The sequence below is a fragment of the Salmo salar genome, chromosome 19 (assembly GCF_965601325.2).
Source record: "Salmo salar chromosome 19, fSalSal1, whole genome shotgun sequence".
Lineage (NCBI taxonomy): Eukaryota > Metazoa > Chordata > Actinopteri > Salmoniformes > Salmonidae > Salmo > Salmo salar.
The window spans coordinates 30,168,640-30,180,190 of record NC_138309.1 but is presented as its reverse complement, the minus strand read 5'-3'; the positions used below and the strand labels follow the sequence as shown (position 1 = coordinate 30,180,190).

Genomic DNA, 11,551 nt, shown 5'->3' with positions numbered 1-11,551 from the left:
CATAAATATCAAAAAGAAGTAACAAAGACAAATAGAAACAAATTTGTGTTGATTTGGCACTTGAGCATCAATACATTACCCATCCCCCAACACTGAAAACCAAGAGTCAAGACTAAATCAATTCACCTTGGTGGTGTGCAGTACTGTACAAAGTTAGAGGTGCGCTATTTCCCCCGCTCTCCCTACCTCGGGCTTCCAGTGGGGAGACCTGAGGTCAACCTACCCCCACCCCCCTCCCCATCTCGTACTTCTGAGTGGGAGACCTTCCCAGGCAGTAGCCTGCCTAGCTCACAAACTAGAATCAGGGCACCCACTCCGACAAGGTTAATTGACCCACAGTCCCACACAGTGACATGATATCATTGACGTAATGTGCAAATGAGCGACAGAAAACCGATCACGTAAATGTCACCATTCCGTTTTTTTTTTGGTGCGGGCGCCCCGTCCCGCCCCTGGCAAGATGCCGCCCTGGGCGGCTGCCCATGTCGCCTATACCTAAATCCGCCACTGGTTGTATGTGCGGTAATAATACGTCAGTGCCGTTGCCTGCTATTGTACCTGCCGCTCGGAAAGCCACTGCAGCGGTGAGTGAGGGATGTTTGGCAGCGAGCATTGAAGGCAACAGGCATGTTGTTGCAGACAATAACTTCCTCTCACATTATTGTCTCACATACGTCTGTATTCCCAGTAAATGCCCCCACCGTGGGCTGCTAGTATCAGTTGTCTTAGTGTAGGGCTGTAACAAAAGCCTGTACAGTAGCTTGCAGGTGGAGGGTTGAACACCCCAAACCTAGACCTACAAGCCATTGACATTGAAGTGTTGTCAATAAATCTAACCACATTGTGCATTTATGTATCTCTTTTGCATTACAGGTGATATTTCTTCATGGCCTGGGTGACACTGGGTATGTGCAGAACAGCTCATTCATTTCATCCCTCATTTTACTTCTACCACTCACCATTGACCCAAGAGTTAACTGTCATATTTTTTCCATTTACTGTAGTCTTAAGTTCATAAGATGTCTTTTGCTTTTGTTCATAGCCATGGCTGGGCAGAGGCCTTTGCTGGGATTCTGACACCATATGTGAAATACATGTGTACTCACGCGTGACTACCTCTGTGGACAAGCAGGCTCCTGTATTTGGAGATTGTTGATGATAGTGATTATTGATTACATGGTGTTAATGGTATATGCATTTATTAATGACAGTGAAACTATTTCATTTTATTTTAATTGTTCAGTCCAATCAGGCCTGTTACATTAAACGTGGGCATGTCCATGCCCTCCTGGTAAGAAGTCAAGTTTATTTAATTTTATAAAAAGAAGGCAATATTGAAGAACGGTAGCCGATTTGGGTTAATCACTCTATGTTATAGGTTTGACATCATCAGATTGCAAACAGATGCAGAGGAAGACAAAGCTGGTATTAAACAGGCTTCAGAGAAAAGTGAGTCTACATCGTTTGGATGTAGCTGCACTAGGGCATACAGTATGGTCATGTTTTAAACTGTATGAACCTGAGCTGGATTCTAGTTGAGTTTGATTTCATTGAGTGCTGCCTGTCTTCTCAATTAAAACGCTGATTGATCAAGAAGTGAAGAATGGAATAACATCCCACAGAATTGTTCTTGGTGGGTTTTCTCAGGTAGACTAGCCTATGACAACAAAAACCTGTAAAACAACACTGAAATGTACGAAACTCAGTGGTAAGACATAGCGATAGTAATTATTTGTGTGCTTTGGTGTATACAGGGTGGAGCGTTGTCTCTCTACACTGCTCTCACGGCCCAACAGAAGCTGGGGGGAGCGGTTGCTCTCAGCTGCTGGCTCCCTCTACAGCACACCTTCCCTCAGGTATAGGCTATCCTGCATTAGAAGTGTTGTGTGGTGGACTTAGGCTATAAATAAGATCCATTCTATTGTTTTGGAATGTAAACAGTCTATTAGCTTGTTACTTTACCAAACCACACAAATCAACAATGGTCAAAGTAAATTCCAAGACATTGACAAAATCATTCTAGAGACGTTGCAAGTCATAGTTGATTTTAAATATAACCCTAACGGTGTCCTTTCTCAGGCGTCGGCCAACTCTGCCAACAAGGAGATGCATGTCCTGCAGTGCCATGGCGAGGCGGACCCTCTGGTGCCCATAATGTTTAGATGTCTCACAATGGAGAAACTGAAGACCCTCTGCAATCCATCCAACATCACCTTTAATACTGTTAAGGGAATTTTGAATCCCAATGATAATAATTAACAATCAATAAGCTTTGACTAATCCCCAAGGTTTGTAAGACACTGGGTTAAGAATAATTAGGCAAGGACTCAGCTTTCTGCAAAAGGTCTGTACAGTTTATTCAGAGAATGTTCTGAAGTCAAAAATTAGGACTCAGTCCTTTTATAATACACACATACATTCCTATCTTTAGACCACTCCCTTCTCAAACAACCAGTACTTTTCCACTAACCACAAAGAACCATAAAATGTGTCAAATTCTTCAAGGCTTTCACCCCCCTCCCCCCCCCCCCCCCCCCCCCCCCCCCCCCCCCGTTGGGACCCTCTTGGTTTGAAACAGTCCAATGATTTTCTATTACCTACTCTACAACTACACTCTGTTTACATCCCTACTAAAGCATATAACATCATAGTATTTCACAGCTAACAGATCTACCCCCATCCTGGTTTTATCTTCTCATAATTATCAAACTTTTCCCCCTATCCTACAATTTCAGAGTGGAACACTTAAGTCATCATCCTAACACATACAAATTATTTTAACAATACTTATCCCAGAATGCCTCACAGTGCCTGCCCTGAGGTTAGTATGGTTTGTACAGCAGCTGAGTGAATTCTGTAATATGGTTCAACTTAGAAGATTGGCACTTTTTGAAGTCTTTAAACATGCATAATGGAGTTTATATGAAATGTATTATATTTTGTGTAGTAATACTTGTCTCTCTTGCGTCCAACAGGAAATTATGGATATCAAGAAGTTTATTGAAAAGCAGCTTCCTCCAATCTAAGGCTTAGACCTACTGCCATTAGAGCTCATTGAAGGTGACTCCTGTGATGCTCCATAGACTGTCTGAACCACATATCTCACTCAATATAACCTGCTGCTAACTCTGACTATCAGAGACATAGTCAGGGACAGGCCTTAGGGCTAGCTAGAGACAAGCCAAGGAGAGGGACACCATAACTTCAAACAATTGTATTCTCTGCTGGAGCCTGGTGGAATCTTCAGTATTTTAATCTGTTGCCAGTACTGTTGTCAGTGTAATTATTTGCTATTGAAAAGCCATCTCTTCCAGGGAGTATTTTTTTGATTGTATGGTTTGAAAATATGAATCTTAAAATGTTGATTTGTTATGGGGAAATAAAACCCTAATATAATGCAATAGTAAAAGAAGACGACAACATAAAATGATTGTGCTTTATTCGATTTGTAAGAATTGAAAGCCATTTTCTGTTAATTCAATACACAAATACAGTATATGAATGGTCACATACTATTTATTTCGTACATGTATGTTCCTGTTTACGTTTTGACTGAGAAAGAAATAGGACTAAATTAGCATCACAGTATTCATATCACAGGCAAGATCTTTTTCCAGATATCAGCTCACACTGTACGTAAAAAGTTACTATTCTTTGAGAAGAGCAGAAAGCACCACAATTTAATATCAAGTGTGTTCAACTGCTGCACCATTTTTGTGATATTTTATTCAAACTACAGTACCAGTCAAAAGTTTGGACACACCTACTCATTCACCTACTCATTTTTATTTATTTGTACTATTTTCTACATTGTAGAATAATAGTGAAGACAACAAAACTATGAAATAACACATGGAATCATGTAACCAAAAAACTACTAAACAAATCAAAATATATTTTTTATTTTAGATTCTTCAAAGTAGCCACCCTTTGCCTTGATGACAGCTTTGCACACTCTTGGCATTCTCTCAACCAGCTTCACCTGGAATGTTCTTTCAACAGTCTTGAAGGAGTTCCCACATATGCTGAGCACTTGTTGGCTGCTTTTCCTTCACTCTGCGGTCCAACTCATCCCAAATCATCACAATTGGGTTGAGGTCGGGTGATTGTGGAGGCCAGGTCATCTGATGCAGCACTCCATCACTTTCCTTCTTGCTCAAATAGCTCTGACAGCCTGGAGGTGTATTTTGGGTCATTGTCCTGTTGAAAAACAAATGATAGTCCCACTAAGCCCAAACCAGATGGGATGGCGTATCGCTGCAGAATGCTGTGGTAACCATGCTGGTTAAGCGTTCCCTGAATTCTAAATAAATCACAGACAGTGTCACGTAAAGCACCCCCACACTATCACACCACCTCCTCCATGCTTCACGGTGGGAACCACACATGCAGAGATCATCCGTTCCCCTCCTCTGCGTCTCACAAAGACACAGCGGTTGGAACCAAAAACTCAAATTTGGACTCATCAGACCAATGTACAGATTTCCACCGGTCTAATGTCCATTGCTCATGTTTCTTGGCCCAAGCAAGTATCTTCTTCTTATTGGTGTCCTTTAGTAGTGGTTTCTTTGTAGCAATTCCACCATGAAGGCCTGATTCATGGAGTCTCCTCTGAACAGTTGATGTTGAGATGGGTTTGTTACTTGAACTCTGTGAAGCATTTATTTGGGCTGCAATTTCTGAGGCTGCTAACTCTAATGAACTTATCCTATGCAGCAGAGATACCTCTGGGTCTTCCTTTCCTGTAGCGGTCCTCATGAGAGCCAGTTTCATCATAGCACTTGATGGTTTTGCGACAGCACTTGAAGAAACTTTCAAAGTTCTTGATATTTTCCGTATTGACTGATCTTCATATCTTAAAGTAATGATGGACTGTTGTTTCTCTTTGCTTATTTGAGCTGTTCTTGCCATAATATGGACTTGGTATTTTACCAAATAGGGCTATCTTCTGTATACCAACCCTACCCTGTCACAACACAACTGATTGTCTCAAACACATTAAGTTAACTTTTAACAAGGCACACCTGTTAATTGAAATGCATTCCAGGTGACTACCTCATGAAGCTGGTTGAGAGAAAGCCAAGAGTGTGCAAAGCTGTTCTCAAGGCAAAGGGTGGCTACTTTGAAGAATCTCAAATGGAAAATATATTTTGATTTATTAAACACTTTTTTGGTTACTACATGATTCCATATGTGTTATTTCATAGTTTTGATGTCTTCACTATTATTCTACACTGTAGAAAATAGTAAAAATAAAGAAAAACCATGGAATGAGTAGGTGTTCCCAAACCTTTGACTGGTACTGTATGTTAAAGGTGTAGTGATAAACGATTTAATGCCAAGGCACTTTCCCATGTCTTCTTAATATTAAGTGAAATTAGATTTAATTAAAAATAACTGAAAATGCTTTAAGTCTGACAATAGAACTACACAAATGCAGTGCTAACAGATACAACATGCTTTCCCCTCATCAAACTATAGAAAAGTGCAATGTCAAGTGCTAGGCAATATAAAAATATAAATATATTTGGAAACATCTTGCAATCTGAAATGGAATGTTCTTGCTCGCTTTGAAGATTTTGGAAAGCCAATATTTAAGGTAGTAAACAGTAGTTACACCTTAATGTAGACATTTTTGTAAATAGAGCCTATTGATCAATCAACATGTGAACTGTAACTGAAAGCTGGACCTAAGATACGCAAGTGTCATCTAAAAGCAATGTGTAGAGTGATTGATGGAGAATGAGAGTCTATGGCTCTGTGGCAGGTGGTGGTTCTTCCAGGTCCTGCAGTAAATCTGCATACGCTGTAGAATTCATGTAGCGTGGGTATGAGTCTCTCTGCATCAGCGTGTAGATCTGCTGCTGGGCGTCCTCAAACGTGTGGGACGTGGGCTCCAGCATGTTCTTGTTGATCACATCTCGAACACGTGAGTCCAAACTCACCTGGAGAAGTAATTTAACAACCAGAGAGGTTGAATAAGAGCAGTAGCGGTCTAATGAATAACTATAATAAGTAGGAATTATGTGAAATCTAGAGTAGTCTTGCTGAAGCAAGTCACACTAATAAGAATACTCTATGGAGAAAGCATTTTAGGCTTACAGCTATAAATGAGCACAATTATAGGATACTTCAGTCTCAAGAAAGGCCAAAGCAGTGTAAGCTCACCTCTTTAGGGGAGAGGATAGAAATGAAGTCCTCATAGATCTGTCGTACTCTCTCCTCCACCACAGTTTTGTTGGTCTCCTTTTTGAGCTCTTCACAGGCCAACCAGAACATCATGTTCTCTTCACTAAACTCTGTCCTTAGGAACTGTCGGAAGCAGCCCCGCCCTGCGGGGCTCTTCATCAGCCTCTCAAACGACATGGTCCACATTGTCGCATCCTCCAGAGTAGGCTTGGGGCTTCAAAAAAGGGACCATGCTCTTTATTTCATACAATAGATGTAGTTGAGAATGTTTAATGTTGATGTTTCAGCTCTAGCTCTATATAATTACATATAGAACTCAAAACATTACATTACATATTAGTAATTTAGTAGAGATTTGTGTCTAGAGATTTTATTAAACAGTCTCAACCATATCCCCTTTTCTTGTTTTTCCTAAACTATGTAGCTAACCCTATAGAGGATATTTACTGTGTAGTGCTGTTACCTGTCATCACAGTTTGCGATTTCCTCTGTCCTCCTCTCATAGGTGCTTCTTTGAATCCTCTCATCCTCTGTCATAACAGTCAGACTGAAAAACAGTGAAAAACGGAATAGAAATAGAAAATGTACTGTATGTACAATGTAGGGTTTTCGGCTATTGTCAATTGGTGTGGAGGGTAGCAGGCATGTTGTTTGTTCCAAACTGTGAACAACAGTGGTGGTAGGTGCACTTGTCCCGGATGCGTGAGTTCTGCAGGGAGGTCTTGCGTAAACACTACTGTCATCCAGTCCTTAGAGATGTGCTGTAGTTAATTTAAACACCTAGTGTAGCAGTCACCTGTAGCCTAATTAAAAGCAGGTGAGAATCCACCACATCTGGGCTCTCCAGCCACACACTGCAGCTCTGCGACAATTAGCACAACTTAATTGAGGTTGATGTGGAGACAGAGACTATTCCCACTCCCTGAGGTGTGAATTAGCATGCTCTTATTCTGCACACAACAGGTAGTGCTGTCCTAAGAGAGCAGTCAGAGGAAGAGGCACAATTCTTGCTTACGTATACATCTATGACTTCAAAACATAAATGTCCCTGTGGGTTTTGTCCACAGAGACCGTGTGTAGCTGGCAGATGCTCCGTTTTTATGCCTCTGTTTGTGTCCTGTGCAGAGTATATTGTACAGTTCATTCGGGAAGTGTTCAGACCCTTGACTTTTCCACATTTTGTTACGTTTCAGCCTTATTCTAAAAATCTTTTTTTTCCCTCATCAATTTACACACAGTATCACATAATGACAAAGCAAAACTGTTTTTTCTAAATTTATTACAAATAAAAAAAACAATATACCTTATTCAAACCTTGTGCTCTGTGACTTGAAATTGAGCTCAGGTGCATCCTGTTTCCATTGGTCATCCTTGAGATGGTTCTACAACTTGATTGGACAATTAAATTGATTGGACATGATTTGGAAAGGCACACACCTGTCTATATAAGGGCCTACAGTTGACAGTGCATGTCAGAGCAAAAACCAAGCCATGAGGTCGAAGGAATTGTCCGTAAAGCTCCGAGACAGGATTGTGTCGAGGCACAGATCTGGCGAAGGGTACCAAAAAATGTCTGCAGCATTGAAGGTCCCCAAGAACACAGTGGCCTCCATCATTTTTAAATGGAAGAAGTTTGGAACCACCAAGACTCTTCCTAGAGCTGGCTGCCCGGCCAAACTGAACAATCGGGGGAGAAGGGCCTTGGTCAGGGAGGTGACCAAGAACCCGATGGACTCTCTGACAGGGCTCCAGAGTTCCTCTGTGGAGTTGGGAGGATGTTCCAGAAGGACAACCATCTCTGCAGCACTCCACCAATCAGGCCTTTGTGGTAGTGGCCAGACGGAAGCCACTCCTCAGTAAAAGGCACATGAAAGCCCGCTTTAAGTTTGCCAAAAGGCACCTAAAGACTCTCAGACTGTGAGAAACAAGATTATCTGGTCTGATGAAACCAAAATTAAAGTCTTTGGCCTGAATGCCAAGTGTCACGTCTGGAAGAAACCTGGCACCATCCCTACGGTGAAGCATGGTGATGGCAGCATTATGCTGTGGGATTTATTTTAGTGGCAGGGACTGGGAGACTAGTCAGGATTGAGGGAAAGATGAATGAAGCAAAGTACAGAGAGATCCTTGATGAAAACCTGCTTCAGAGCGCTCAGGACCTCAGACTGAAGTGAAGGTTCAATTTCCAACAGGAGAACAACCCTGAGCACACAGCCAAGACAACGCAGTAGTGGCTTCGGGACAAGTCTATGAATGTCCTTGAGTGGCCCAGCCAGAGCCCAAATTGAACCCAATCGAACATCTCTGGAGTGACCTGAAAATAGCTGTGCAGCAACGCTCCCCATCCAACCTGACAGAGCTAGAAAGGAATGGCAGAGAAGAATGGGAGAAACTCCCCAAATACAGCTGTGCCAAGCTTGTAGCATCATACCCAAGAAGACTCAAGGCTGTAATAGCTGCCAAATGTGCTTCAACAAAGTACTGAGTAAAGGGTCTAAATACTTATGTAAATGTCATATTTCAGTTTTTTATTTTGTAAACATTTGCTAAAATTTCTAAAAACATGGTTTTGCTTTGTCATTAAGGGGTATTGTGTGTAGATTGATGAAGGAAAAAACAATGTAATCCATTTAGAATAAGGCTGTAACATAACAAAATGTGGAAAAAGTCAAGGGTTCTGAAGACTTTCTGAATGCACTGTATGTAGGTTGCTCCAGATTAGAGGCGTCATGCCCCCTCAGAGATGTCCTGTAAAATAGAAATAATAAAAATGTGTTTAATTTTTTGTTTGTTGTTTCTCTGTAATACTACTATCCACCTAGCAATTTTATGAAGTTGGCTTTAGCTAGCCCAGATATGTTCCCAATCTCCCAACCTCATAACTACATACCAAGAAGCCATTTCAGGCTATCAATCAAGTAGCTAGCTTGTCTAACTATCTTAGCTGGCATGCCGGCTGTCGGTGGACTTTCGAAACACAAGCAATTACTAAATCCACTGAATATGACTCACATTCCTTTCAATCTTATACCCAGATTTGAGCATATTTAGTTTCTTTAACAAAATAACTACAGAGGATACAGACAGCTCAAGCGGTATGCTTAGATATGCAGAAAAATAAACATATTTTTGACATAGAATTAAGTATAATGATTATGGCTCTTGATTGCAGGAAAGACCGTTTCAGGTGTTTGAAAAATGCAAAATTCTCCAACTTTCTGACTGGGGGCTTAGTCCCCGTCCAGACCACTCCCCAGCCATCTTCACACACTTGGTGCCCCCTCAGATTTTTGGGGTGCATGACGCCCCTGCTCCGGAGTGCAGAGTTTTGGTATAAGCATGGTATATATAATGTAAGGTAGCTATGGGTTACGTCTCAAATGGCACCCTATGGGCCCTAGTCAAAAGTAGTGTGCCATATAAGGAATAGAGTGCCATTTGGGACACGAACACTTACTATGGATAGTATAGTGGTACCTACCAGGAGCAGCTGCAGCAGCAACACCAACAGAAACAACAGGCATTGGAGGCGTTGGTGGGCATGTTCCCCATCCTGTGCTGTGATTGGAGGACACTGGCCGCGGCTTCCTGGTGTACTTGCATCTGTCTCTTGCGCATCTCCAGCCGCTCTGACCCCATGCGCTGCAGACCAAGACACACAACACCACGCTGAGGTTGTAGGTGAGACAGACTCACAATACTGCAGACCCCCCCCACTCACTCCCACTCAGAAGTACGAGATGGGGAAGGGAGCGGGGGTAGGTTGACATCAGGTCTCCCCACTGGAAGCCCGAGGTAGGGGTAGCGGGGGAATCTATCAAATAGCGCACCTCTAACTTTGTACAGTACTAATGCAATTAGTAAAGTCACACTACGAAATGCTATCAAATAAACCACAATTCATTCATAATACTGTGAATATATAGTTTCACAGACATATTGTTGCATTTTTTCTGGTTTTTGCAAAATCGTTAGGAATAATATTAAACCTGTCTGCACACCACCAAGGTGAATTGGTTTAGTCTTGACTCTTGGTTGACAGTGTTGGGGGATGGGTCATGTATTGATCCTCGAGTGTCAAATCAACACAAATTTGTTTCTATGTCTTTGATACTTCTTTTTGATATTTATGAGTCATATTTTTGTATATATTTATATAGTTTTAAATGTAGTGATTATTTATTTGTGTTGTTCCAAATGTCTGAATAAAAATTACAGTTAGTGCAGATTGGTGCTTTTTTTATGGGGGGGGGGGGCGTCGCCCAGGGAGCCATACAAGCTAGAACCGCCACTGCTTGTACAACATCTCGAAACGACGTAAAAATAGTAGCCTACTGAGGGAATCCCCACGGCATGTCGTCACATCAGCTATAGCGCGCATGTCTTGCGGAATGCTCTGACCACTTCAACAAAGCAGAATGATCGCTGTGAGAACTTCTTTTCACTGTCAAAGCTATAAGTTATTATAGCGAGAAATGTAGTACCAGTTGGCTATGCAAAATACCGTCATTGACATTAATACATAAACATATATAAACTATATATAAGCTATTAAACGCCTATTACCAAGCTTAACATTCGCAGGATCAAATCATTTTAACGCGCTCTGGGATGAGACATGCATGGGATGAGAAAGACGAGGCGTTGCTGCCTCTATCCAAGCATCCTCAGATACAACACAGATGGAGACTTGGGGGTTAGAGCGCTTTTTTTTTTTTTTTTACCATTTATTAGGTTCATCAATATTGACAATATTTTAAACGAAATACTGTATGCTGACATACAGTATAATAACGCATAAGCTGTATTTTTCTTTCAAGATGGAGAATATGGCATCTAATGATCTGATGCAAATTATGACTACAGCAGCAATAAATAAATAATTGACCATTAAATTCGGTAGCTATTTCCAAAAGATAGAACGAGATTGTCAAGAAACCATGCTGGCAATAATTATCTAGTGTCCATCATTTTCCATTTAGATTGCTGATGTTGAATCTAATTCAAATTTTAGCATTCAATTATATTTCAAAGAGGAAATTCCAATGTAACTGTACTCACTGTGTCACCATGAATGCCAGAATACAGGTGATTCTTGCCTCAATCACATCCGTCTGCACTGTGTTGCAATTCGTTTGCTCCATGCGCATGCGTTTTGTTTCGATGCAAAAAAAAAAAATGTTTTGCAGCTGAAGCGTTGAAGGGTAGACCAGCTTTTACTGGAGGCTTCAAGCAATGTTTGATGATGCTCTCATATGCTCATCTGTAGCATAGCCTACTTCACAACCACTGAATGAAACCTATACATGATCCACCCACCATGAGTAGCTAGGTTTCCATCCAATTGGCGACAGGTTTTCAT

General features: G+C 41.4%; 2 protein-coding genes across 7 annotated transcripts; one reads left to right on the top strand and one right to left on the bottom strand.

Moving 5' to 3' along the window:
• The first annotated feature begins 515 nt into the window (after positions 1-515).
• LOC106578721 (acyl-protein thioesterase 1-like) lies at positions 516-3,026 on the top strand. 6 transcript variants are annotated; one of them, XM_082965509.1, is made up of 10 exons: positions 516-584; positions 874-905; positions 1,043-1,108; positions 1,244-1,291; positions 1,379-1,449; positions 1,556-1,647; positions 1,755-1,856; positions 2,080-2,216; positions 2,782-2,821; positions 2,976-3,026. In XM_082965509.1, exons 1-10 carry the CDS (start codon positions 516-518, stop codon positions 3,024-3,026), a joined length of 708 nt encoding a protein of 235 aa, XP_082821635.1. The 6 variants fall into 6 exon arrangements, with proteins under 6 accessions (XP_082821635.1, XP_014013321.1, XP_014013320.1 ...); XM_014157846.1 differs by lacking the exon at positions 2,782-2,821 and having other exon boundaries at positions 2,122-2,240; positions 2,960-3,026; XM_014157845.1 differs by lacking the exon at positions 2,782-2,821 and having other exon boundaries at positions 2,080-2,240; positions 2,960-3,026.
• Positions 3,027-5,563: 2,537 nt separating this feature from the next.
• LOC106578722 (regulator of G-protein signaling 20) lies at positions 5,564-9,828 on the bottom strand. The gene is made up of 4 exons (XM_014157849.2): positions 9,671-9,828; positions 6,653-6,736; positions 6,169-6,403; positions 5,564-5,945 (listed from the first exon to the last, which is right to left on the bottom strand). The coding sequence occupies exons 1-4, from the start codon at positions 9,826-9,828 to the stop codon at positions 5,751-5,753; spliced, it is 672 nt and encodes a 223-aa protein (XP_014013324.1). The 3' UTR covers positions 5,564-5,750.
• Positions 9,829-11,551: the final 1,723 nt, after the last annotated feature.

What these genes read in the sequence shown, in the direction of transcription:
- LOC106578721 (XM_082965509.1), top strand. Translation starts at nt 516, where the DNA reads ATGTGCGGTAATAATACGTCAGTGCCGTTGCCTGCTATTGTACCTGCC. An exon ending in CTCGGAAAGCCACTGCAGCG is followed by an intron (nt 585 to 873) that starts GTGAGTGAGGGA and finishes TTTGCATTACAG; the next exon opens with GTGATATTTCTTCATGGCCT. An exon ending in AAATACATGTGTACTCACGC is followed by an intron (nt 1,109 to 1,243) that starts GTGACTACCTCT and finishes TTAATTGTTCAG; the next exon opens with TCCAATCAGGCCTGTTACAT.
- LOC106578722 (XM_014157849.2), bottom strand. Translation starts at nt 9,828, where the DNA reads ATGGGGTCAGAGCGGCTGGAGATGCGCAAGAGACAGATGCAAGTACAC. An exon ending in ATCGCAAACTGTGATGACAG is followed by an intron (nt 6,404 to 6,652) that starts GTAACAGCACTA and finishes CCTTTTTTGAAG; the next exon opens with CCCCAAGCCTACTCTGGAGG. An exon ending in CTATCCTCTCCCCTAAAGAG is followed by an intron (nt 5,946 to 6,168) that starts GTGAGCTTACAC and finishes TTACTTCTCCAG; the next exon opens with GTGAGTTTGGACTCACGTGT.